Here is a 27786-nt window from a genome sequence, read left to right on the forward strand (position 1 = left end):
GGTGTGGTGGTGCACACCTGTAATCCTAGCACCTGGTGAGGTTGAAGCTGGTGGATCATGAGTGCGAAAAGACTGGCCTGGGGTCATAGATTCTAAAAAAAAAAAAAATGGACTCAGACCAAACAAAGGACAAAGTGGCAGACTATCCTTTTCCTTATTTAGACACTAAACTTGGCAGTCTTACTGCATGCACATTTTAGCTTGTGATGGATAAGATTCTTAATGCCTTTCACAATTATTAAATCATGCATCCTCCATTTTGAATTCAGGCAGTTGGTTTTGGAGCTGAACTCCATGATACATTTGGTCACCTGTCTCCAGTTGAGAGAACCAGCCCCTGCATACTGTCTGTAAATCTGGTAAGCAGTGGGATCTTTGTAACTATTTATGAAAACAGCTCAGAATCCTATTACCTTATGACGATTTGATGTACATTATCAATGTGCACTGATAACAGGTAACTAACTATATGCTGTTTCGAGGTAGCAGTATTGAGATTTTTTTCATGGCTGACAAATGCATTGCCCAAAGCATTTTCTGTCCGATAACACATCAGGATTTTAAACGCTAGATTTCTACTAATATGCCGAGACTTTTTTTTTTTTCTATTTTTGGAGACATGATTCCAAAACTGGCCTCTAACTACGAATCCAAGGATGATCCAGCCCTAAGTGTCCTACCAACCTCAACTTGTAAAAATGTGATAACTAGGCTGGGAAGACACACGGAGAAAGGAAAATTTGAATACACACAGCAAACACCGCCGTATTGTGTCTCCGCTGCAATTTCTCCTTTCCTCTAAATTTAGACAGAGGTGAAGAGCGGGCAAATCTGACGCAGGACTAAGGCTTTTTCACCTGGACGCGTGATTTTATCAAGCGAAGGAATACAGAAAAATGCTCTCTCTAAAACCCAGGGAGAAGCGAGCAATAGAAAACGAAAACCATGCAATAGCTCCAACGCCACAGCGGAGCTGGAACAGGTCGCAGCCCTCCCCAAGGAAAGCCCAAGATGGCCGAGCTCGGCACCCAGGGAAGCTACGGGAGCCCGAGCCCCGCGCCCTGCGCCCGCACGGGGGGAAACGAAGTGCCGGGCCACGCCCCCTTACGTCACCGACAGACGTCACTTCGCTCTCCCGAAAACGTGCCGCAGGGAGCAGGCCCCGCCCCACGGGAAGAGGGGCGGTCCGCCCTGGCCGTGAAGCACGCCGGGACTCCTCTCGTGCCTCCCGGCAGCCTCTGCGACGGGCGTGGTGCGTAAGGAGCTGACCAGCGGCGGCCGTTCTCCGTAAGATGGCGGACCGGCGTCGGCAGCGCGCTTCCCAGGACACGGAGGACGAAGAATCCGGTGCTTCGGGTTCCGACAGCGGCTCTCCGGCGCGGGGCGGCGGCAGCTGCAGCGGGAGCGCCGGCGGCGGCGGCAGTGGCTCGCTGCCTTCTCAGCGCGGCGGCCGCGGCGGGGGCCTCCATCTGCGGCGGGTGGAGAGCGGGGGCGTCAAGAGCGCGGAGGAGTCGGAGTGTGTGAGTGAGCGAGCGTTTGCCGGGCGGCGACCCGGGAAGGGGGCGGGCTGTAGGTGATGCGAGATGCTCGGCCTCCTGGTCGAGGGGAAGGCTATCCCGCTGCGAATTTGCATCCAGCCCCAGGGAAGAAGGGCTGGGTGGTTTCTGAGCGCCGGGCGTGCAACGCGGATGTTTGTACGGAAGCTGGGTCTGGAGGTGTAGAGAATTGGCCTTCTTGATTGTCACTTAGGAAGGTTTACCTGTCTCCATATCCCGAGTCAACCAGTTGGGTTGATTTTTCGGTTCTCCCTCACGTTTAATTGCGGGTGGGCTCCCCACGTCTGGATATTACAGCTCTAACCCGTGTCGTCTTCTTCCTCTCAGGAGAGTGAAGATGGCATGGAAGGCGATGGTGAGTGAGTTTACTTTATCATGATGAGTGTTTTGGACATGAACCGAGACCACCTATTTCTAACGGTGGATTTCTCTCGGACTGTTAAGGGTTTTTTCGGGGTGTGTGCCCAGGAGTAGCTTTTTGTACCATGGTGGTCACGAACATGGTTGTTTTGGTTCCTTTTTGGAAGGTGACAGATTGAGATCGCTGCAGTGACTTACAGTACCACCTGCCAATAGCATAGTTTTTTTGTCAGCATAGTCACCAACTTCTCCATCTGTAAATAAATGGAAACTATAATTTCACGCGTCTACAAAAGTTGCTGTCCAAATTAAGTGAGGTTTTTCGTCTGATCCAAAGCGACCAGTCAGGAATATAGTTATAATAATTTTTATTGTTTTCTTCCCCCCTTTCACATATTTGTGTTTTCCTTGCAGCTGTTCTTTCCGATTATGAAAGTGCGGAAGATTCAGAAGTGAGTGTGATAGATTCTTTTTCCTTATGGTCAGAAAATGTCTTTTTAAAACCTACATTTGCGTGATACAAAAATTCCCTGACTTGTTTCTCTGTTTGTGTGTTCATTTATGCTTTTAAAAGTCTGTTAGAAGCAGGGCGGCGGTGGCGGCAGCAGCGGTGGCCCATGCCTTTAATCCCAGCCCTGGAGGCAAAGGCAGGTGGATCTCTGTGAGTTCAAGGCCAGCCTGGGCTACAGAGTGAGTTCTGCACAGCTAGGGCTACACAGAGAAACCCTGTCTCGAAAAACAATGACAAAAAAGTCTTTTAGAGAAGATCTTGTTAAGCTGATGACAGCAACTTGAAACCATGCCTCTTCAAGCTATGGATCAGAGTGTTAATTGGTTTATTCTCATTTGAACAAAGTGAGTTTCTGAGGCAGAGAATGAGAAGATACTGAAACCCTTTACAAGATGTGACAGTTCACTTTATGCCATCTAGGTTGAAAAGGCAGCCACTTGGACCCCTCCTCCCCATTCTGAATGGTTTGTGGGGGAAAAAACCCACCCCTTATTTTATAGATAGGGCTTTTTGGTGTCTATGGGAGTGTTTCCCAGGGCAGACAGCATGTTTTGTTTTGCTTGGCTAAATAACTGTAGATACTGTCAAAATGACTTTGTTCTAGAATGATCTGCCCCAGAGTTGTCGAACAGACTTTTGAGTTTTGTGTTTTGGTGATGGGGTTATATTTGGGGAGAATTGGATTATGGGTCAAGGATTTGTTCTATAAATTTGTTTCATTGGTTAGATTTTGTGATTTGTTTTTTGATTCTAGGGCTTGAGCCTAGAGGTAGGCGCATGCAGAGAAGTGTTCTACTACTGAGGCTACTTCCTCAGCCCTTATCCTATAAATCTCCTAAGATTTTGACTGTCTTAGACTATATTACAACTTGGGAGATGTAACAGTAAACATTATTTCAAAATTCTTATTTTAGAAGAAAACAGTACTCTAGAAAAACTGAGAAAACAAAAGCTTGTGGCATAGAAATGAATTTCACAAAAAATAAATTCAAATAAGGGCTGGAGAGATGGCTTAGTTGGTAAAGAGGGCCTGAATTCAATCCCCAGAACCAGTGTTCAAAGTTGGGTGTGATGGCATGTGTAATCCAGGCAGAAACAGAGCGCCAGAGGCCATTGTCTGGTCTTCCTGATGAGCTCCAAACCACAGAGAGACCCTGTGTCAGAAACATAAGATGGACACCTTTCCTGAGAATACCTAATCCTCTGAGCTCCACATGCATGTTTATATATGTGCACATTTCTGCACAGATATATTCAAATTCTAGTACTTGGACAGGCAAGAAGATTGTTTCAAGTTCAGGGCCATCCTGGGCTATAAACAAGACCCTATCAGGAAAAAAACAAAACAAAACAGAAAATGAAACTTTTCTTTTTCCCCTCGAGACAGGGTTTTTCTGTGTAGCTTTGCACCTTTCCTGGAACTCACTTGGTAGCCCAGGCTGGCCTCGACCTCACAGAGATCCGCCTGCCTCTGCCTCCTGAGTGCTGGGATTAAAGGTGTGTGCCACCACCCCTGGTGAAACTTTTTTTTAAAAAGATTTATTTTATGTGTATGTGTGTTTGCCTGAATTTATGTATTGCACCATGTTCATGATGAGTACAGATGGTTTTGAGCCACCATGTGAGTGGTGGGAACTGAAACCAGGTAGGTCCTCTGCAAGAGCAGCGAGTGCATTTTCACTGTTGAGTCTGCAGCCCCTGACTGTAAGTGTAGAGCGGCTTACCATTCTGTTTATAAAGGAGTTTGGGTGTAATTCTGAGAACAGAGAGAGAGATCGCGCAGAAGGTTTGCTTGACATCAACTGTGGATGAGGCAAGACTGCAAAGTAGACATTGAAGTTGCTTAGGAATTATGTGTCATAATATACAACGCACCTATAATTCCAGCACTCTAAAGGATCAAGAGTTCAAGGCCAGCCTTTGGCTTTATAGCAAACTGTCTCCAAAAAAGGGTTTAAAAAAATGTTTTTTAAAATAATCTAAGGAACTTGATGGTGGTTCCCTAGACATCTAGTGAGACTGGCAAGATGTGGACCAGTGTGAGAGTTATTTTGGTTGGACTAAAGGACTCCCCCCTCAATTAAATCTAATTTGGTGTCTAAAGAAGAAGTCAGTGTTTAGATTGATTAATGGAGTTAATAACTAAAAAAGAGACAATACTCAGAAATTCAGTAGTGGGTTAGGTTTTAGATGACTTTTTTTTTCTAAAGGTTTATTTATTTATTATGTATACAGCATGTATGACTGCAGGCCAGAAGAGGGCACCAGATCTCATTACAGATGGTTGTGAGCCACTATGTGGTTGCTGGGAATTGAACTCAGGTCCTCTGGAAGAGCAGTCAGTGCTCTTAACCTCTGAGCCATCTCTCCAGCCCCAGATGGCTTTTTTTTTTTTTTTAAAGGTTTATTTATTTATTATGTATACAGTATTCTGCCTGCATGTGTCCCTGCAGGCCAGAAGAGGGCACCAGATCTCAGTACAAGTGGTTGTGAGCCACCATGTGGTTGCTGGGAATTGAACTCAGGACCTCTAGAAGAGCAGTCGGTGCTCTTAACCACTGAGCCATCTCTCCAGCCCCCCAGATGGCTTTTTAAGTTTATTTTTTCATGCTCCAGTTCAGGGCTTGTCCCTGAAGCTGGTGCTCTAACATTAAGCAGCACCCAACCAGGTTTGGGATGTTTGAAGAGCAAAGGAATCTATGAAGCTTTCAAGTGTTAAAGTTTAAGATACGATTTCTTTTATTTTTTAGTTTTTCAAGACACTGTTTCTCTGTATCTTTGGCTGCCCTGGAACTCACTCTGTAGCCCAGGCTGGCCTCAAATTCACAGAGATCCACTTGCTTCTGCCTCCCAAGTGCTGGGATTAAAGGTGTGTGCCACCACTGCCGGGCTCCTCCTCTGTTTTCAGTTTTAATGTTTTATTTATTTGGTTTGAGGGTGTAGGGTCCAACAGGATGCTTGTGCTGGTCAGAGGACAACTGTGGGAGTCAGTTCTCTTGTTCTATCTACCATGTGGGTCCATGAGAGTGAATTGAGGTTGTCGGGCTTGTAACTAGTGCCTCCCTGCTGAGCCATCTTGCCAGTCCACTTCTTTAGGTTTTGCTTTATGCTTGTACTAGCCTGGCACTAACCACTCTTGTGCCTCATCTTCATGAGTGCCAGGATTAAAGGTATACACCATCACACCTGGTTACTTTTCTTTTAAAAAGTGTTTTTGAACACTTAGTTATGTAATTGTGTATGTGCTGTGTTGTGTTTGTGCCATATCATATATATGGAAAGCAGAGGACACCTTGTAGAAGTTGGTTCTCTATCTACTTCCACCATGTGGGTCCCAGGGATCAAACTTAGGTCATTAGTACCTTTACCTGTAGTTGGAGTTAGAGTGTCTGTCCCAACCACCCATCCCAAATATCTGGCAGCCACTTCCCAAATTACCACAAAGAGGCTTATATTAATTAGAAGTGCTTGACAGATAGCTCAGGCTTATTAGTAACTAGCCCTTACACATAAATTAACTCATTTCTTTTAATCAATTTATTGCCACATGGTCCATGACTTACTGGTCCTCTGACATCTTGTTCCTGGGGCTGCTCCCGATTCTGTCTCTTCATCCCAGTCCTCAGTTTGATTGTGCTGCCTAACCTTATCCTGCCTTACCATAGGCCGAAACAGCTTCATTATCAACCAATGAGAGCAGCACATTCACAGCGTACAGAAGGATCATCCCACAGCATTTATCATCTGAGCCATCTCCCTTGCCTCACACATAGTTTTATGACATATTTTTTTAGCTTATTTTGAAGTCAAAATTGTGTGTGCATTATATATATTTATTTTGTTTTTGTTTTTCAAGAGAAGGTTTCTTTGTGTAGCCCTGACTGTCCTTGAACTCACGTTGTTGATCAGGCTGGCCTTGAACTCAGTACTTTTGTGTATAAATTTAGAGTTGAAAGTTTAAGACACACCTTGTTAACATAGTTTGGTTGTAAAGGTTTGGGTTTTGCTGTAGAGATTGAAGAGAAATAAACTGTGTGTCTCAGATACTTAAGATGGTGAGGCAGGAGGTCACAAAGGCCAGCCTGGGAACATAGAAAAATCTTGTCGCAGAATTTTTTTCTTTTATTTCAATTTGAGACAGGATCTATGTGTACTTGATGGTCTGAAACTTGGTTTGTAGATCAAGTCTGCCCTGAACTCTCAGACATCCACTTGCCTCTGCCTTAGCATATACTTCCATGCCAGGCTTCAGAATAAAAATTTGAAAAGTGTTGTGCAGTGGTGCCTCATGTCTATAATCCAACACTCAGGAGGCAGAGGCTGGTAGATCTCTGTGAGTTCAAGGCCAGCCTGGTCAACAGAATAAGTTCCAGGACAACCAGGGATATACAGAGAAACCCTGTCTCAAAAAACTTAAAAAAAAAATTGAAAAAGGGTTGGGGTTTGTAGCTCAGTGGTAGACTGTTAAGTATTTACAAGGCCCTGGGTTCACTCTCCAGTATTATAAAACAACCAAAAAGATGTGTTACTTCCATTTTTTCCAGAGTGGTCTAAGAAACATTTTTTTAAGAAATGTTGTTATTAGGGCCAGGCATGGTGGTGCATGCCTTTAATCAGCCAGGCTGATCTCTGTGAGTTTGAGGCCAGCCTGATCTGCAGAATGAAATCCAGCACAGGCACCAAAACTACATGGAGAAACCCTGTCTCGAAAAATGAAACAAAACAAAAAAGAATAAATAAAAGAAAATTAAGAAAGGGATGGAGCTGGAGCTCAGTGGGAGGGCACTTGATTCAACCCAGTACTGAGTAAAAGAACAAAGAAAATTTTGACTGAAAGGAAAGCTAGAGAGACTACTTCGAGGTCAAAAGATGATTTGTTTTTTACTTGGGAGAGTCTCCAGTTTAGTTAAAAATTGGCAGGGCTGGAGAGATGGCTCAGTGGTTAAGAGCACCAACTGCTCTTCCAGAGGTCCTGAGTTCAATTCCCAGCATCCACATGGTGGCTCACAACCATCTGTAATGAGATCTGGTGCCCTCTTCTGTATACATAATAAGTAAATCTTGAAAAAATCTGACTTAATTTTTAAAATTAAAAAAAAAAATTGGAGGAATAAGTAGTAAGGGAAAGAAAAAAGGCAAAATATAGGAGAGAATATGAGCCAGACAGACATTTTTATTGTTTTGTTTTTGAGATAGGGCAGCCTTGTCTAACCTGAAACACACTGTGTACACCAGACTGGCCTTGAAGTTACAGAGAATTGCCTGCCTCTGCCTCCAAGTGCTGGGATTAAAGGCGTGTGCCATCACTGCCCAGCAAATACCTCTGTTTTAAGAGGTAGAATTGGGCAGGATTCAAGAATGAGGGGTTCGCCAGAGGCTTGCACTAAGGTTCAAGAAAGGAACTGAAGTCAGGCAGTATGTGCCTGCTTAGATTCCCTGCATCAAGGCTCTGGGAGGCTAGTGCTTGAGGCTGTAAAGGTGATGTCTAAGTTGCAGTGGAGACCCCAGGGTATTGGAAATGTCAGAAAACTGCAGAATTCTTGACCATAATCAAATGTCGTGTCTTAGAGCTACTATTGCTATGATGAAACGCCATGATACGATGCAACATGGGAGGAAAGGGTTTATTTGACTCATATCCTGTAGCTGGGCTTTTTGGAGGGCTACCAGCTTACAAAAAAACGACTTGGAGACTTATTAATTATGAAAGCCCGGCTTAGCTTAGGCTTGTTTCTAACTAGCTCTTATAACTTAAATTAACCCATTTCTATTCATCTACATGTTGACAAGTGACTCATGGCTTTTACTCCTGCATGTGTGTTCCCTCTGAATCTTCTGGTGATTCCTCCTTTCTTCTTCCCAGAGCTCTCTGTCCCTCGAAGTCACACCTAACCAACCTCTTCCTGTCTAGCTAATAGCCATTCAGCTCTTTATTAAATCAGTCACAGTGACACATCTTCATACAGTGTAAAGGAATATTCTACAACAGGAAGCCAAGGCAGGAACTCAAACCTGGCAGGAGCTGATACAGAGGCCATGAGGAGTGCTGCTTACTGTTTGCTCCTCATGACTGGCTCAGCCTGCTTTCGTAGAACCCAGGACCAGGAATAGCACCAACCACAATGGACTCGGCCCCACATCAACCCCTGATAAAGAAAGGGCTCTACAGGCATGGCTGCAGCCCGGTCTTTAGAGGCGTTTCCTTATGGAGGCTCCCTCTCTGAGGTTATTCCAGCTCTAAGATTATTTCGAGTTGACCTAAAACTAGCCAGCACATTGCCCCACAAAGGAAAACCTGAGACCAAATGGATTCACTGATGAGTTCTGTCAAACTTCTGAGGAAGTTCCACAAAATAGAGAAGGAACACTGCCAAATACATTGTATGAAGCCAGTATCATCCTGGAATCAAAAACAGGTAAAAACATAACAACAAAAGCAACAAACCATTTTCTCAGATGAATGAAAATGCAGAAGTTCTCAGCAAAATACTTGAAAACACATTAAGATCATACATCATAACCAGGCAGTAGTGATACACAACCTGAATCCCAGCACTTGGAAAGCAGAGGCAGAAGGATCTCCATGAGTTCAAGGCCAGTCTGGTCTATAGGGTGAGTTCCAGAACAGGCTCCAAAGCTACACAGAGAAACACTGTCTCAAACAAACAAACAAACCAAAAACAAAAAAAAAACAAACAAAAAAAAAAACCCAAAAAACAAAGAATCATACATGATGAACAAATGTCTTTATCCCACAGGTGCAAGGTTGGTGTTCCCTGTGTAGATTAATGCATGTAATGCACCATATAAATAAGCTAAAGCACAATGCATCCTCAAAGAAATCAGGGAAAGTATCTCATTCATAGTAGAATGCTTGGCAGATTTATAACTTTTTTCTGTTCTTAAAAAGAAGCTTACTAGCCGGGCGGTGGTGGCGCATGCCTTTAATCCCAGCACTTGGGAGGCAGAGCCAGGTGGATCTCTTTTGAGTTTGAGGCCAGCCTGGTCTACAGGTCGAGATCCAGGACAGGCTCCAAAAACTACACAGAGAAACCCTGTCTCGAAAAACCAAAAATAAGTAAATAAATAAATAAAAAGAAGCTTACTGTTGCTGTCTCTAAATAAAAAAATCCCAAGTACCATACTTCATTGTGTACTACTTTGAGTCCATAGAAAAGTAAAGTGAACTTAAGAATGATGACCCCTGAAAGAGAGAAGAAAAAGTAGAACTGGTCCAGTGTGGGAAACCCAGGTGGTCTCATGGGAGTAGAAGTCTCCTTTCACATAGTTGCAGATGGAGCCAGGCCTCATGTCTACACCTACATATCTAGGCCTTTCTCGGGGACTTGTGGGCAATGACTGAGGAGACACTCTGCAGTGAACAGAGTTCTAAAGTGCTTGTTCTGGGTGTGAGTCAGTCACACCTGTTGAAGAATTGTGCCTTGTGCTCTTTTAGTGTGTTAATAATAAATTCTTTAAAATTTATTATTAGATAAGGCTGGAGAGATGGCTCAGCAGTTAAGAGCATTTGCTGCTCTTCCAGAGAACCTGAGTTCAGTCCCAGGTCCTAGGCCCACTTTGGGTGGCTCACAGCCACCTGTAACTTTAGCTTCATGGGATCTGACACCTGTTTCCAGCCTCTGCAAACACTTGTGTCATTGGTTGTTTTATTACTCTTTATTGTTTGGGGGCCCACCACCCAGCTCCAAATAATCACACATGGAGACTTTTTCTTATAAATGCCCACCTTAGCTTGACTTATTTCTCGCCAGCTTTTCTATTCTCTCTGCTTGCCCTGGCTATTGGCCGTTCAGCTCTTTATTAGACCAATCAGGTGTTTTAGACAGGCAGAGTAACACAGCTTAAAATAATATTCCACAACGTACTTACACAGCTTTGACATTTATTATTGTGTGGAGGTAGGGCATATAGGGACTACAGGCTTTGAATCTGACTTGAAGTCTCCTCAGCACTATGCTGTTCTTTTTGCCCGGTTAACAAAATTAGGTTTCTTTCTTTGTGTTTGTGTGTAATATTGGGTCTCACTTTTTTTTAATTTCTTTTTTTTTAAACTTTTTTTAATTATGCATACAGTAGTCTGCTTGCACGCCAGAAGAGGGCACCAGATCTCATTATAGATGGTTGTGAGCCACCTGTGGTTGCTGGGAATTGAACTCAGGACCTCAGGAAAAGCAGCCAGTTCTCTTACCCTCTGAGCCATCTCTCCAGCCCCTGGGTCTCACTTTTTATCCCTGGTTGGCCTGGAACTCACTGTATAGACCAGGCTAGCCTCAGATTCACATATCTGCCTGCTTCTGCCTCCCTAAACTGGTATCAAAGGTATGTATCATTACAACCAGCAAAATTAGTTTCTCAATAGGAATATGCACATTTCCTCATTGACATTCCATCACTGCCTAAATAAAATGTTGTATAAAACAAAGTTCCCTCATTAATAGTGCTTTTACGTCTTTAATTAGATGGACATGGTAGCATGCCTATAAATCCAGCTCTTGGGATGGGGATAACTCACTAGTTCAAAGCCAGTCTCAGCTACATAATTTCAAGCCAGCCTAAGCTATAATTAGACCCTGCCTCAAGAAAGAAGGAAAGAAAGAGGACAGAGGTGAGGGTGGGAAACGGGTGGGTAAGAACTGTTACTGCTCTTGCAGAGGACCCTGGTTCTGTTCCCAGCACCCACATGGCAGCTCACAACCACCTGTAACTCCAGTTCCAAGGGATCTTATGCCTCCTGACAACCACAGGTTTCTGCATGCATGTGGTCCACTTAACATACACTCAGGTGCACACATATATGCATAGAATAAAAATAGATTTTAGCCGGGCGGTGGTGGCGCACGCCTTTAATCCCAGCACTCGGGAGGCAGAGCCAGGCGGATCTCTGTGAGTTCGAGGCCAGCCTGGGCTACCAAGTGAGTTCCAGGAAAGGCGCAAAGCTACACAGAGAAACCCTGTCTCGAAAAACCAAAAAAAAAAAAAAAAAAAAAAAAAAAAATAGATTTAAGGGTGAGATTCAGAGAGCATACGAGGAGAAGAGCATAGTGAAGAAGTATGTATGTACACAGCAAGCTTGTGTGTCTGTTCCATAACCTAGGAGTAAGGAAAGTACTGAATGATTGCCATCCTCTCATCCCCAAAGAGAGGGAAAACAATAGAATTGCAGAGGATGAAAAGAATCAAGGGTGCTTGTTAAGCTGTAGATAAAGACTGATTGTCACGTTGCAGGTGTAGTGAAGCTTCTTTAGTTCTCCATCTCTTTTCTGAGAATTGCCACTCAGAACACTTTGAAGACAAAACGTCCAGATGATGAGTGCTTTGGAGTATAAACACAGAAATGGGAAGAGGGATTAATTGGCTTGTTTGTGTAGGTCAATTGGGCAAGCTTAGCTTTATTTGAAAAAAGGACAGAACACTGAAAGTTTCAAGCCTAGCCAGGACTCTCACATGGTGTCTTTACCAGATCCTGGTAGGCTAGCCTGAAGTAAGAAGGCAGTCTGGTTTAGGGTAGGTGCCAGGTGCAGTAGGAGAGTAAGAGATCAGTGTGCATACATCTAGCAGGTGGCAGAGGGTTAACACATCATTAGTGACTAAACCACCTTCCCTTCAGCCAATTTCTTTGCATTCTTAATAGCTCTTTAAACCTCCCTCTGTAATTCAGTTATGTCTCCTAAGCATCAGGTTTGGAGAGAATGGGGAAGAGAGTATGACCATGTTGTATAGCCACTGCTTTTCCCTATGTGGAGCTAGGCCATACCTTCACTTCTTTTCCCATTTCAGTGTGCTAATGATACCTCTTCCTCCCTCCCCCCCCCCCCCAGGGTTTCTCTGTGTTGGTAGCTTTGACTGTCTTGGAGCTCACAGAGATCCTGCCTGCCTCTGGCTCCCCAATGCTAGGATTACAGCATGCACCACCACCAACCAGAGAGACCTAACATTGTTAGGAACTGTATTATTCAAATTTGTGTGTTAAGAGAAGGAAAAAAAAAGTGTGGTGGCTCACACATTTAATCCCAACACCAGGAGGGAGAGGCAGGTTTGAGGCCAACATAGACTACACAGGAAGTTCGAGGCCAGTCAAGACATGGCAAGACCTTGTCTCAGAGAAAAAAGGGGTGGTAATGGGGGAGTAATAGTTCAGAGAGAGTACTCATGCATTGTTTGTTTTTGTTTCTATGGCAGGTCATTCTCTAAGATTCTCCAGATAAAAATCTTAATTTTAGGGTGGTGTTGTGGATAGGGTTTGTTTTCTCTGGGAATCTCCTGCTGTAGGAAATTCAGTACTCCTATCACAGACATAAAAAGTACAGTCTTAGGGCTGGAGAGACGGCTCAGAGGTTAAGAGCACAGGCTGCTCTTCAGAGGGCCTGAGTCCAGTTCCCAGCAACCACATGGAGGCTCACAACCATCTGTAATGAGATCTGGTGCCCTCTTCTGGTATGCATGAAGACAGGTCACTCATATACATAAAATAAGTAAATATTTAAAAAAAATACAGTCTTAGAAGCTGGGGTTGGGAGTGCATGCCTTTAATTCTAACACTTGGCAGGCAGATCTCTCTGTGTTCCAGGCCACCCTGGTCTACAAAATAAGTTCAAACCTGGCAGTGCTGCATAGTGAGACTCTTGTCTCTAAAACAAGAAATTGGTGTGGCTTGGGCCTGTGGTGCACATAACTCACTGGTTAGTGCTTGTATTGCGTGTTTGAGGACCTGAGTCTGATTCACAGTAAGGGGGGAAAAATAAGTCATGAACTGTAAGCAAGCTAGGACTGTAGTTCAGCGGTGGAATAAATATACCCCAGGCCTTGGATTCAATCCCTAGCTCCAAAAGAGGGGGTATGGAGACTATTGAGATTACTCAGTGAGTAAGGGTACTTGCCAAAAAGCCTGTCAACCTGAGTTTAGTTTCTGGAATCCACACGTGGAAGGAGAGAACTGACTTCCAAATTGTCCTCTGACCTCCACATGAGCCATGGAAAGTTTTTGTCTTCATGTTTTCTCAGTCTGCTTATAGAAATCCTGAGAGTTAGAGATGCTAGATTCAGAAGGACTCTATTTTTTATTTCATTTTTTTAGGTAGGCTATTAATGGGATACCCAGGCTAGCCTTGAACTCTAAATCTTTTCACTTCAGTTTCCTGAGTTGCTGGGATTATAGGTGTGTGCCACCTCAAGCTACATAATCAGAAAGATTGGTAATTTTTAATGCAATCCATTTTTTAAAATTGCTTATGGTGTGTGTGTGTGTGTGTGTGTGTGTGTGTCTGGAGGACTGAGGGCAACCTCAGGTGTCATTCCTTAGAGCTATCTACTTCATTTTTTCATACAGGGTCTCTCATGAAGACCAAAGACTTATCAATTGAGTCAGGTCAACTGGCCAGCAGTTCCCCGAGAATCCCCTGTCTGTGTCTCTTCAGCTCTGGAATTGCAAGTGTGTACCACCATGCCTGGCTTTGTGCATGGTGCTAAACTTAGGTCCTCATGCTTTTGCGGCAAGCATTTTATCAACTGAGCTATCCCTCCAGTCCATGTGTTTTGTTTTTGTGAGGCAGGGTCTCATGTAGCACAGGGTGGCCTTAAACTTACTATGAGCTGAAGGGATCTTGAACACGTAGTCTTCTTGTCTCTCAGCTGCTGGATTGTACACGTGTGCTGCCATACTTGCAGTGCTTGTTTCCATTCTAATACTCGCAAAAGGTTGTCAGAAAATGCTTCCCAAAAGAATGGGAAATAAAAACTTACTGTTCAGATCTCATCTCCATGATTAACAAGGATACTTTTTCAGGGTGAAGAAGAATACAGTGAAGAGGAAAACTCCAAAGTGGAGTTGAAATCAGAGGCTAATGATGCTGCTGATTCCTCAGCAAAAGAGAAGGGAGAAGAAAAGCCTGATACTAAAGGCACTGTGACCGGAGAGAGGCAAAGCGGGGATGGACAGGTCAGTACCTGCCTGGTCTCCACTTGGGGCTGGCATAGGGCCTCTCACCTCCTTGGAAGAGTAAGGAGTCCTTTATCTTCCAGGAGAGCACAGAGCCTGTAGAGAACAAAGTGGGTAAAAAAGGCCCTAAGCATTTGGATGATGATGAAGATCGGAAAAATCCAGCATATATACCCAGGAAAGGGCTCTTCTTTGAGCATGATCTTCGAGGACAAACTCAGGAAGAGGAAGTTCGGTAACAGCCATCTTTTGCTATTCCCACTGCTGGCTAGCTTGTACTTAGTGCTTGCTGTGTGTTGGCTGCTTTGATGACCTCTTTGCCTGTATTGTTTCCTTTACTACTCAGAACATTTTAAGATAAGTGTTAGGATTAGTCCTTCTGTACAGATGAGAAAAATACAGCTTATGGTACTTGGTAACTAGTTGCTAGGTATGGTATCATACACTTGTAGTCCTAGCACTCAGGAGTCTGAAGCAGTATGGTTATAAGCTTGAGGCCAGCTTGGGCTATATAGTGAGACCCTGTCTCATAAAGCAAAAAGAGGTGGGTGTGCTAGTGTGACCCCTGTTCTCAGGAGGCAGAGGCAGGAAGATCTCAGAGAGGTGAGTTCAAGGCCAGCCTTATCTACATATAGCAATTTCCAGGCCAGCTAGAGTTAACGTGGTGAGACCCTGTCTTTAAAAAAAAAAAAGAAAGAAAGAAAGAAAGAAAAGATTTGGTAACTGTTGGTGGTAAAGGAACTGGGATCCATATTCAGGGTGGTCTGTCTTCAGATCCTAAATCATTACACCTTTATGGCCTTTAACCTGTGGCTCCTGAGATAGGAGGTTTTTATAGGCTACATTTTAGTAGAGAGATAATTTCAAAGTATTAATTGTCTCAAGACACCTCTGGTTGGTTTGATCCAGACCCAAAGGACGTCAGCGAAAGCTATGGAAGGATGAGGGTCGCTGGGAGCATGATAAGTTCCGTGAAGATGAACAGGCCCCAAAGTCCCGACAGGAGCTCATTGCTCTTTATGGCTATGATATTCGATCCGCTCACAATCCTGATGACATCAAACCCCGAAGAATCCGGAAACCTCGGTAAGGAAATTCAGGAGCCTAGATTACTGATACTCTGCTCTTCTAAATGCATTTCTAATCTTTCAAGTGAGTAAGTATAGGATGGGAACAACTCCTTGACTCTCTGCGTATATACTTGGAGGGCTCTTTTCTTATGTTTTTCTTTTCCTTTTTCTTTCTTTCTTTTTTTTTTTTTTTTTTAACTTATTTATTATGTATACAGTGCACATATCCCTGTAGGCCAGAAGAGGGCACCAGATCTCATTACAGGTGGTTGTGAGCCACCATGTGGTTGCTGGGAATTGAACTTGGGACCTGTGGAAGAGCAAGCAGTGCTTGTGCTCTTAACCTCTGAGCCATTTTTCCAGCCCCCTTCTTATGGTTTTCTTAATTTTACTGTTTCAGATTTGGAAGTCCTCCACAAAGAGATCCAAACTGGATTGGTGATCGATCAAACAAGTCCCATCGCCACCAGGGTCCTGGGGGTACCCTACCACCAAGGACATTTATTAACAGGAATGCAGCAGGTACTGGCCGCATGTCTGCATCCAGAAATTATTCTCGATCTGGGGGCTTCAAGGAAGGTCGTACTGGTTATAGGCCTGTGGAGGTTGGTGGGCAGCATGGTGGCCGGTCTGGTGAGACTCATAAGCATGAAGCTAATTACCGGTCACGGCGTCTGGAGCAGACTCCTATGAGGGATCCATCTCCAGAACCAGATGCTCCATTGCTTGGCAGTCCTGAGAAAGAAGAGGCGGCCTCAGAGACACCAGCTACTGTTCCTGACACTGTACCACCAGCTCCTGACAGGCCCATTGAGAAGAAATCCTATTCCCGGGCAAGAAGGACCCGGACCAAAGTTGGGGATGCAGTCAAAGCTGCTGAGGAGGTTCCTCCTCCATCTGAAGGGCTTACTTCAGCAGCCGCAATCCCAGAAACAACTCCACCTCCAGCTGCTAAGACTGGGAACTGGGAGACTCCAGTAGATTCTACCACAGGTGGACTGGAGCAAGATGTGGCACAGCTCAATATAGCGGAACAGAACTGGAGTCCAGGACAGCCTTCCTTCCTCCAACCACGGGAGCTTCGAGGTAAGCACTACAGGCTGGGGACTAGGTTTTCTTGTGTCCCTGTGACTACCCTCTCGGGAATGAGTGTCTGACAGAAAGCTCTCTCTCCTTAACAGACCAAAAAGTGCAGATTCTCAGTCTGTCTGCCTGTCCTCAGAGCAGCTTTCTGTGTTAGCCAAGCCTGTCCCATCAGTACTTAGTGCATCGGTCAAGATTCATTTTCTTTTCTTGCACGAGAAGTGACAGAAGATAAAGAAGATAGCATCTTCCAACTGTTTGAGCCAGTGGTTAACTGTTTGAAGGGTCTGGATAGTTTGTTCTAAAGGAAAGCCCTTCTGATAGCCTTCTTTCTAGAGACAGATGAGAGACACTAGAACTACATAGAATGCTGGTGCTTTAGGGCATTTAAAATGCGGCTAGAAGGAAGAATTGGACTTTGAGTTAATCAGTTTTAAAAACACATATAGCACTAGCAGGTGGTGGCACACATCTTCAATCCCAGCACTCAGGACGCAGAGGCAGGTGGATCTCTGAGTTCGAGGCCAGCCTGGTCTGCATAGTAAGCTCCAGGATAGCCAGGGCTACACAGAAAACCCTGTCTCTGAAAATAAAATGAAATAAAAGCACATGTATCAGTTACCATTTAGTTTTTGAAATCTAGCTCAAACTTTTTTTGGAGATTTTATTTTTGTGTGTAGGTATTCTGCTAACACGCAAGTCTGTGCACCATGTGTAAGTGCTCACAGAGGCTAGAAGAAGGCATCAGATCCCTTGGGAATAGAATTATAGATGATTGTGAGTTGCCATATGGATGCTGGGAATTGAACCCAGGTCAGGAGCAGCCAGTGCTCTTAACCACTGAGCCATCTCTAGCCCTCTAGGCCAAGCTTAAAGATTGGAACTCTTCATGAGCACTGGGAATTTTGGCACTCTGGTACAGGTGATTTTATTTTAATTATTCATTTTAATTTTTGAGATTATAATATAATTACATCATTTTCCCCTTCCTTCCTTCCAAAGCCTCCCATATCCTCCTCCTTGCTCTTTTTGAAATTCATGGCCTCTTTTATTAACTGTTGCTACATGCATATATCTATATATTTATATTCCTAAATACATCATCATTCACCCTGCTCAGTCTATGTGTTACTTGTCTATGTCTTGTCAGGGCTGACTGGTATTGGATCACCGGTTGGGTGGCTCTTCCTGGCAGAAGACTTGCTTCTGCTCTCAGCATTCCTTGGTTGCTTGTAGGTCTTTGTAGAGGGTTAAGGCCTGGGAGGTTTTCAACTGTCCGCTTTGGCATGTCTGTTGTCGTCATTGTTCGGCCCTGTTTGTGGGATTTTATGCATGTGCCTTCTTTTGATACTAGGAAATAAAATCTCTCAGCAGACTCCCTGATCCTTTGGCACTTAAGATTTTTCTGCCTCCCTCTTCCTCAGTGGTCCCTGATTCTTAGGTGTGGAAGTTGTTTTATAGATGTATCTGTTGAGACTGGGCTCTAAAACTGCATTTTGATTGGTTGTGGTTTTCTGTAGTGGTCTTCATCTGTTGCAAAGAGAAGTTTCCTTGATGGGTGGTCAGGACTACATTATCTGTGGGTATAAGGACAGATATTTAGAAGGTAGTTAGGGATTATGCTGACTTAGGAAAATGGTGGTTGTGAGTTCTCCGAGATCCATTACGTCACTACTGTGGGTAGTTGGCTAGGCTTCTAGTACCAGGCATGATCTCCCTCTTGTTGAGTGGATCTTAAGTCCAATTAGAGAGTTGTTGTTTCCCACCAAGCTTTGTGTGCCACTCTACACCCTTGGGTTATCTGGGCCATACTCCATACTGGTCCTCATTGTGGTTCATAGATATCTTAGCAGGGTATTCCCCCCCCCCGCCCCCCCCAGGGTTTCTCTGTGTAGCTTTGCACCTTTCCTGGAACTCGCTTTGGAGACTAGGCTGGCCTCGAACTCACAGAGATCCGCCTGCCTCTGCCTCCCGAGTGCTGGGATTAAAGGCGTGCACCACCACCGCCTGGCTAGCAGGGTATTCTTGATTACGTCTTTCCTTTGGAAGCTTGCATGGTGCCTTCTGGTACCACAAGAGCTAGTGGTACCAGGGAAGAGGCTTTCAGGTCAGTTCCAGCTGAGGAGTCTCTGGGCTGGTACAGTCAATTTTTGAGCACTAAAAATTAGTATAAACTGTATTCGTCCTAGAGTTAGTTGATCGCTGGACAGAAAAGTTTAACTTTTTGTACTGATACTTTACTATCTTTGGGAGACTGTCTATAGAACATTCCCCTTTAACTTAAAAAAATCATTTTTACTTATTTTATTTATTTAGGTTTTTCAAGACAGGGTTTCTCTGTTTTGCTCTGGGTGTTCTGGAACTCTGTTGCCCAGGCTGGCTTCAAACTCAGAGATCTACTTGCCTCTGCCTCCCGAGTGCTGGGATTAAAGGCGTGAGCCACCCCCACTCCCCACCCCCATCTTATTTATTTACTTACTTGCTTAATTATTTGTTTATTATTAAGATTTATTTGCACCAGGTGGCAGTGGCACATGCCTTTATTCCCAGCACTCGGGAGGCAGAGCCAGGCGGATCTCTGTGAGTTCGAGGCCAGCCTGGTCTACAGAGCAAGATTCAAAACTACACGGAGAACCCCCACCCCCACCCCCCCCCCACCCCCGTCTTAAAAAACAAAACAAAACAAAAGATTTATTTGCTTTAGGACTAGAGAATTGGCTCACTGGTTAAGAGCATATAGTGCTTGTTCTTGCAGAGGAACCCCAGTTCAATTCCCAGCACCCACATCCAGCAGTTCATAACTGCCTAGAACTGCAGCTTCAGGAAGCCAATACATCTCTGACTTCCTTGGTCACATACACACACAAACAAACAAATAAAATTTTTAGGATTTATTTACTTTATGTATGTATTTTGCCTGCATGTATAATTGTGCAGTATACATGTCTGATGCCTGAGGCGGCCAAGGCCTGAAGAAGGGGATAGGATTCCCTAGAACTAGAGTTCTTGGTGGCTGTGTGCCACCAAGGGAGTACTGGGAATCAAACCTGGGTCCTCTTCAAGAACAGTGAGTGCTTTAACCATTGAGCCATCTTTTTGTTCTAAGTCACTTTTATCCAGAAAGAATGTACTCTCTTTCTCATAGCTAGTGTTGTTAGAAAACATTTGGGCCAGCACTTTATGGTATGTTTCCTAATGTGCTAATTACAACCTCCCAAAGTTTCTATATAGAGAAATACCTTATTTAGTAGGAAAAATTTGAACTTGAGTTTATTGCCAGTCTTTTTTCAAGGACTTGGTTGTTATAATAAAGATGTTGGGCAACAAGGGCAAATTTTCAAATGCTGTCATTGACAGTAAGCAGACAGTTTAAAATACTTATTTATGTGTGTGTGCACCTGAGTGGATGTGTGGACATACACGCGAGGGCATTGGATCCCCCGGAATAGAGTTAGAGATGGTTGTAAGCTTGCATGTGGTCGATGGGAACTGAACCCAGGTCCTCTCCCGAGTGACAAGTGAAGCATACAAGTTTAAAAGAAGAGAAGAATGCATTGGTTATTTTCTTTTCTTTTGGTTTTTTGAGACAGGGTTTCTCTGTGTAATAGCCCTGGCTGTCCTGGAACTTGATTTGTAGACCAGGCTGGCCTCGAACCGAATGGAGATCCACCTGCGTCTGCCTCCCAAGTACTGGGATTAGTGGCATGCACCACCATGCCCAGCTGCACTTATTTTCTTTCTTGATGACCTTTGATTCCTATTCAATTACATGTGCGTTCAACCAGTGACTTTTGGTATATTACAGGTATGCCCAACCACATCCATATGGGAGCAGGACCTCCACCTCAGTTTAACCGGATTGAAGAAATGGTACAAAATGGGAAGGAGGAGGACTGGGGCTGTGTATACTGGGTGATAGAGAATGCATGACAGCCTTGATTCAGCTTCCAGTACTGTCAAAAAAGTGTTGAGATAGAATCTCACTGTTTAGCTCCAGCTGGCTTGGAGTTCCCTATGTAGACTAGGCAGGCCTTGGACTTAGATCTGCCAGCCTCTCAACTAAAAGGTGTGCACCACTATGCCTGGACCTTAGTTACTGTGACAAAACACCATGACTAAGGCAACTTAGAAAAGAAAGCATGTAATTGGGCTTCCAGTTCCGGAGGGCTCGAGGCCATGGTGGCAAGGCACAGACGTGGCAGCAGGATCATCTGAGAGCTGACCTTTTGATCTGAAAGTAGGAGTCAGAGAGAGCACACCTAGAACAGCCCATCTTTTGAAACCACAAAGCCCATCCCAGTGACACACCTCCTTCCACAAGGCCACACCCCCTGAGGATCTTGTCCAAATGTTCCACTAACTGGGTTATTCAGGTATTCAAATGTGGTTCACTCTCATTGAGACCACCACACTTTTTCACTGTTAAAAAACCCAAATAAGCTCTTTTTATTATTTGAGATGGTCTCTTACCCTTCAACACAGACTGGCCTGGAATTTATCATATAGCTCAGGTAAGCTTCAAACTCAGTCTTCCTGCTTTGAATCCTGAGTTCTGAGGCTACAGGCTTAGGCTATTATGCCAGCCAGTATAAGTTTGGTGGGGTTTTTTGTTGTTGTTGTTCTTTGGGTTTTTTTGAGACATGGTTTCTCTGAGAGTAACAGCCCTGGCTGTCCTGGAACTAACTCGCTTTGTAAACCAGGCTGGCCTCAAACTCACAGAGACCCACCTGCCTCTGCCTCCCAGGCTCTGGGATTAAAGGTGTGAACCACCACTGCCCAACTTTTAAAATTTTTTTCTTTTATAATTTATTTTTATGTTCATTTTTTTCCCTCCTGCACATATGTCTTGTGAGGGTGTCAGAAGTCCTGGAACTGGAGTTATAGACATTTGTGAGCTGCCATGTAGATGCTGGGAGTTGAACCCAGGTCCTCTAGAAAAACAGCCATCTCTTCAGCCGCCCCCCCCATATAAGTTCTTGATAGCAGTTTTTCCATTGATTATTCATTGGATTTGTTTTGTTTTAATTTGAACCTCAGAAATGTAGAGGGTTCGGGTTCATTCAAATGCTGATTTTTTTCATCAAATTTTCAGTCCATTTTATACATATTTATTAAATACTTCCATATACCAAGTTTTACTAACCTGTAACAGGTAGGATTTGACTTGAGAATCACTCTTCTGGAGTCTTAATCAAATCTCTTTATCTCAGGGTGTCCAGGGTGGTCGAGCTAAACGTTATTCATCCCAGCGGCAGAGACCTGTGCCAGAGCCTCCTGCTCCTCCTGTGCATATCAGTATCATGGAGGGACATTACTACGATCCATGTGAGTTCTTGCTTATTGTTGAGATACCTTTCTTGTCAGTGTCCAGCCTTCTACCGTTTAATTCCCTTCTGACTTCACAGTGGTTATCTCACATGTCTAGTTGCTATTTTCTTCATATGGAAGATATAGAACATCAAAGGTCTGCAGGACAGAAAGCGTTGCTGATGTGGTATGAAGGGTTGGGGTTTATAAGAATCTCAATATATCTTACAGTGCAGTTCCAGGGACCAATCTATACCCATGGTGACAGCCCTGCTCCACTGCCTCCCCAGGGCATGATTGTACAACCAGAAATGCACCTTCCTCACCCAGGTACGCTTGCATCCCTCTTGTATGCGTATAGTGTGCAAGGATCTGTGTTAGGGACTCTACAAACCCTACCTTTTCAACACTGTCGTGCTATCCAGTGATGCTGACCCCTCTGGCTGTTGATGTAGCAAACTCAATTTTATAAGTCCATCTTAAGGATTGCAGTCTAACCTGTTGTGCTGGGTAGTCCAAGTTAAGCCATCCCATGATAAAGGTGGTATCCTCCTTTACAGTTTTTGTTTGTCTTTCTTTGCCTAGGTTTACATCCCCATCAGTCACCAGCACCTCTGCCCAATCCGGGTCTCTACCCACCACCAGTGTCCATGTCTCCAGGACAACCACCACCCCAGCAGTTGCTTGCTCCTACTTACTTTTCCGCTCCAGGTGTCATGAATTTTGGTAACCCCAGTTACCCTTATGCTCCAGGAGCATTACCTCCTCCTCCACCTCCTCATCTGTATCCTAACACACAGGTAAGATGCCTGATTTTTTCTAGGTATACATCCTTTAAATCACACAGGAATGTGGTAGGAGAAAATGTTAAAAAATTTTGTAAGATGGTTTCAATGCCACTAATTCTCCTGTGTGGCACTAGAATACCCCCTGCTGGTCAGGAGCTGGAAATGCAGGTTATGTAATGTCTATCATTGCTTCTTATTTTCAGAGTATTTTTTTGTTGGTGTTACATTTTTTTTTGATGTGGGATATTTCACCATATATCCCTTAATGGCCTGGAACTTGCTATGTAGACCAGGCTGGCTTTAAATTCACAAGAGATCCACCTGCCTGTACCTCCTGAGTGCTGTGATTAAAGGCATGCACTACTAAGTGTGGCCTTGATTTTTGTTTCAATTTTTCTTTTTTCTTTTATTATTTATTTGCTTGTTTGTTTATTTTTTTATTTTATTTTTTTTTTTTTTGGTTTTTCGAGACAGGGTTTCTCTGTGTAGCTTTGCGCCTTTCCTGGAACTCACTTGGTAGCCCAGGCTGGCCTCGAACTCACAAAGATCCGCCTGCCTCTGCCTCCCGAGTGCTGGGATTAAAGGCGTGCGCCACCACCGCCCGGCTTGTTTGTTTATTTTTGAGGCAGGGTCTCACTGGCTGGGAATATATATATATATGATCCTCAGCCTCTGACTCCTAAGTGCTTGGGAAAACCATGCCTCTTCAGTTTCTTTAAGGATCAGGATCAGTATCTTACAATGTATCATGGGTGTTATCATCTGTTACAGTTTTTTTTTTTTTCTCAAGACAGGGTTTCTCTGTGTAGCTTTGCACCTTTCCTGGATCTTGCTCTATAGCCCAGGCTGGCCTTGAACTCACAAAGATCCGCCTGCCTCTGCCTCCCGAGTGCTGGGATTAAAGGCGTGCGTCACCACCTCCCAGCCCCATGTGTTATTTATTCAGCTGTACGAAGCAGTGTATTCTTTCCTGGACCACATATCCTATCCCTGTCCTGAGAGCACTTGATATCATCCGGCATCTAGAATGCCACCACTGAGCTCAGCCTTTCTATTTGTCAGCTAATGGAAGGACTGGGAAGAGTGGGACACTACTTTAAAGGATGGAAACCAGGAACTGGAAAGATGGCTCAGTGGTTAAGAGCACTTGCTCTTGCGGAGGGACCCAGGTCCAGTGCCAGCACCTATGGCAGGCAGCTCACAGCTGCCAGTAACTCCAGCTCCAGGGGTCTTCCTGGCCTCTGAGGACATCAACATACAGTCACACAGACACTGTCTCAGTTACTGTTGCTGTGAACCAAAAGCAGTCATGTGACCAGTGTTACCTGGAGGAAAGGCTTATGTGGCTTAACCCTTCTGCATCACTGTTCATCATGGAAGGAAGTCAGGTCGGGAACCTGGAGGCAAGAACAAAGGAGGTGGAGGAGGGCTGCTCTCTGCCTTGTTCCTCGTGGCCTGCTCAGCCGGTTTTCTTTCTTTTTCTTTTCTTTTGTTTTGTTTTATTTTTTTGAGACAAGGTCTCACTATGTAGAGCATTCCACTCCACCTGTCCAAAAACAAACAAACAAACAAACATTTTTTTTAAAAGTTGAAGTTCTTCAATGCTTTTTATTTTTGTAACTGGCTAATGTTTTGTTTCTCCTAATTTGGGTTAATTCTTAACTTTTTTTTTTTTCCTCCTGGCTTTATACGGTTCCTAGGCTCCATCGCAGGTGTATGGAGGAGTGACCTACTATAACCCTGCCCAGCAGCAGGTGCAGCCAAAACCCTCCCCACCCCGGAGGACTCCCCAGCCAGTCTCCATCAAACCCCCTCCACCTGAGGTAAGTCTCACTCCCACACTTAAGCATGTGGGCTTGCTTTCTCCAGGGGGTGTGTTTCTATGGAAGTCTTTGTGTGTTTGTTTTGAGACAGGGTTTCTCTATGTATCCCTGGCTGTCCTGGAACTCAGTCTGTAGACCAGCCTAGCCTTGAACTCAGAGATCCACTTGCCTCTGCCTCCCAGAATGCTGGGATCAAAGATGTGTGCCACCACACGTGGCTAATGGAAGTCTTTTTGTGTGTGACATGGTAACAAATTCCAATTTTTTTATTTCAGGTTGTAAGCAGGGGTTCCAGTTAATACTGAGTTTGCAAATATTTTAAGTGTAACATCATGTGAAAGTAAGTACCCAGTGTACTGTGACTCTTAGTCTAAAACTAATTCTCACCCTTATGTGCTTAATAAAACTACCTAGCTGGGCAGTGGTGGCGCACGCCTTTAGTCCCAGCACTGGGGAGGCAGAGGCAGGCGGATCTTTGTGAGTTTGAGGCCAGCCTGGGCTACAGAGTGAGTTCCAGGAAAGGCTCCAAAGCTACACAAAGAAACCCTGTCTCAGAAAATAAATAAATGTAAAACCACCTAATTAATGCTTTACATTATAGTCATGAGATATCTCAGGGAAATTGTTTTATGAATGCATTGGGCAAAATTGAAGAGAAACCATCCCTCCCTTCAAAGTTTTGTTTGGGAAACTGAAGAATAGAAATACAGGAGCCCAATCTAAACTAGATCAAAGAAAGAAGAAAATCTGAATTTAAGTTGTTATAGCCAGAGAAGCCAATTGTAAAGCTATTAGAAGAGAGAGGCTGTGGGACTGTTTCAGAGCTTTGGAGGAGTGTGGTTTTGTTTAGGAAAAAAGATAGCACTGTATAACCCTAGCCAGCCTCAAACTTTCCATCTTTCTGCTTCCACCCCTGACTGCTCAGATTACAGGTGTGGGCTGCCACACCTGACTCTGGGGTGTTTTTATTGCTCTTGTTTTGTGGTCATTCAAACACATTATTTAGAAGCCCAGGGTGATCCTTGGCGCCAAATAAGCCACACTATTTAGAAATGTGGCCTTCTGAGAAGGCTTATATGAATACCCAGAGGTCCACTGACACACAGTTCTTCTCTTTTTAACTCACAATAGAACAGGAAAGGTGAAAACTTGGGGGAGATGAGAAATGTGGGGTAACCCTGCCAGCCGAGCACGAGAAGCCCTCTTCCTCTGAGGACAGGCCTGCTAGAGAGAGAAGAAACCTCCACTCTTCACTTGAGCTGCCTGGACTCATGGGAGCAGAGACTGGACAGCCCAGGCTTCAGAGTCTAGATTCCTGCAGAGTCAGAAGCCTGCATCTCACTGTTGTTTACTTTCTCCCCGGAAATTCAAGTGTCTTCTGCTCCCAGGGAAGTTCCTTCCTGCTTTACTTGTTTGAATGTTCATTTTTAGAGCCTGACTTACCCTTCTTAAATTAATATTCTTAGTTTTTTTCTCCTTTTCCCTGATCTGTCCCCTGACTTTACATGAAACAAGTTCAGTCTAGTTTACTACCCTTTCTGGAGTCCCTTTGGACTCCTCCCTGACTCCCACATAATTGAGACTGTATCAACCAAGTGTAAAAATAGCTGGCCTTTTCCTTGTGATTGGTCTTTAGTAGTCTCTAACTCCTAACCCTGTGGAAGCTCTCTGCACGCAGTATCCCGCGGCAGAGGAGAGCTCAGTGGGTGAGTAGGAGCCCTTGTTTGGGGTGTAGGTCTTACAAGTCTGAGCCTCCTTCAGTACCTCTATTCTGATGGGCTTCAGTCCTCCAGGGAGGCAGAATCTCTGCTGTGGAGGGAGAAAACAAACTGAATGCTTTTGTGAGAAGGGAGGGTGGCGTGAGATCCTCTGCACGATGAGGGGAATGCATGGCTGAGTCCTCAGGGCTGTCTTTGAGGTAAGTGGAACTAGTGGGCTCTGCTTCTTTTCTCTACATCCTTCCTACTACATCCCCTCCCAGTTGCTGTGGACCAGTGCATCTCTAGAGACAGATACTATCCAGCAGTCTGTCTGCCTTGTCTTTTACAGTTCTTCTCCATGCCTTCCCTGTTACAAGTGTTTTTAGGTGTTACTACCTTACTTCCCCAAATTCTGCTCCTGTACTTGGAAACAGAAGGTAACTGTACCTTGACTCCTAAGGAAGCAAGTCACCTCCTGGGCAAAGGCTCTCCCTCCTGTCATTCCTCTCCATGGCACCAAACCACCTCCCTGTGCCTCTGTGGAAGTCTGTTACTGCAGCACTATGCCTGCCGGGTTCCTGCAGAACCTGAGGGAAAGGTGGCGGCTGTCTCTCCCCAGTAATGTCACTGTTTTTATTCTTCCCTCCTACAGCTGGCCTAACCACTCTTGAGTCAGGGTGGGGGGTAACCCCCAAGGAGGAAATCACTAAGAGGTTCTTCCAGGGGTAGCTGGTGGTTGTGCCTTTTATGGGCTTCCCTTTGCCTTAAACCTGAAGATGTTTCCTCAAGCCTGTGGGCTCATGCCCAGATTCCCAGACCTTAAGACACTGTGACAGTTGTCTGTTGGTCCACTGTGTTTAGTTGCAAAGATTTCACCCTGTGTGCTGTTTTTGTTACTGTCTTAAAGGTGCATATTTGTGATCAGCATTGTGACTTGGAGATAATAAAATTTAGACTATAGACTTGACTCTGTTGCCAGTTATTATATGTATCTTAATTTGGGAGGAAAGAAAGAGACAGAATCACAGTCATAATTTGAGCCAGCATATACTGGTAAAATGGAAGCCAGAGAGGTAAGGAGCTTCTGTGAGGCCCCAAGTTTGAATGTGCTCACCAATTGTTTCTCATTCTACCCCTCTTTTTTTGTTTTTCAGACCTGGGGCTCATACAGTCCAGGCTGGCCTCTTAACTCACCCTTCAGTTTCTGATCCTACTGTCTCCACTTTTCAGGTGTACACTGCCACACACAATTTCTAGCAGGTTATTTTTTTTTTAATATATTTATTTATTTATTTTGAGACCCTGTCTCACTATGTAACCCTGACTGGTCTGGAACTCACAGAGATCCACCTGCCTCTGCCTCTGCCTCTGCCTCCCGAGTGCTGGGATTAAAAGTGTGGGTTACTATGACTGGCTTTTAGTGCTGTCTTTACTTTCCAAGAAAGATAACTACGCAGCTGGGCATAGTGGGATTAAAGACCATAAAATGCTGGTCTTTAATTCCGGCACTCGGAAGGCAGAGGCAGGAGGATCTCTGTGAGTTCAAGGCCAGCCTGGTCTACAGAGCACCAGCCAGGTGTACACAGAGAAACCCTGTCTCGGGGGGTAGCGGGGGAGGGGGAGATGGTACTA

At 44.5% G+C, this 27786-nt stretch overlaps 1 protein-coding gene across 3 annotated transcripts; it reads left to right on the forward strand.

Annotated features, from left to right (window-relative positions):
- The first annotated feature begins 274 nt into the window (after positions 1-274).
- Casc3 (CASC3 exon junction complex subunit) lies at positions 275-27121 on the forward strand. Of its 3 annotated transcripts, XM_006971821.4 has the most exons (15): positions 275-359; positions 809-1520; positions 1884-1911; positions 2331-2368; positions 14231-14383; positions 14467-14618; positions 15293-15469; positions 15854-16539; positions 20342-20406; positions 21747-21861; positions 22075-22173; positions 22429-22643; positions 24332-24454; positions 24730-24794; positions 25586-27121. In XM_006971821.4, the coding sequence occupies exons 2-14, from the start codon at positions 1293-1295 to the stop codon at positions 24751-24753; spliced, it is 2103 nt and encodes a 700-aa protein (XP_006971883.1). In that variant the 5' UTR covers positions 275-359; positions 809-1292; the 3' UTR covers positions 24754-24794; positions 25586-27121. The 3 variants fall into 3 exon arrangements, with proteins under 3 accessions (XP_006971883.1, XP_076399449.1, XP_076399448.1); XM_076543334.1 differs by lacking the exons at positions 275-359; positions 809-1520 and adding an exon at positions 1554-1784; XM_076543333.1 differs by lacking the exons at positions 275-359; positions 809-1520 and adding an exon at positions 1569-1715.
- Positions 27122-27786: the final 665 nt, after the last annotated feature.

The sequence above is a fragment of the Peromyscus maniculatus genome, chromosome 8, assembly GCF_049852395.1.
Source record: "Peromyscus maniculatus bairdii isolate BWxNUB_F1_BW_parent chromosome 8, HU_Pman_BW_mat_3.1, whole genome shotgun sequence".
In the NCBI taxonomy this organism is placed as follows: Eukaryota; Metazoa; Chordata; class Mammalia; order Rodentia; family Cricetidae; genus Peromyscus; species Peromyscus maniculatus.

Excerpts from the sequence above, each read along its gene's own strand:
- Casc3 (XM_006971821.4), top strand. The coding sequence starts at position 1,293 with ATGGCGGACCGGCGTCGGCAGCGCGCTTCCCAGGACACGGAGGACGAA. Across the intron at positions 1,912-2,330 it reads AGATGGCATGGAAGGCGATG|CTGTTCTTTCCGATTATGAA; the intron begins GTGAGTGAGTTT and ends TTTTCCTTGCAG. Across the intron at positions 14,619-15,292 it reads ACTCAGGAAGAGGAAGTTCG|ACCCAAAGGACGTCAGCGAA; the intron begins GTAACAGCCATC and ends GGTTTGATCCAG.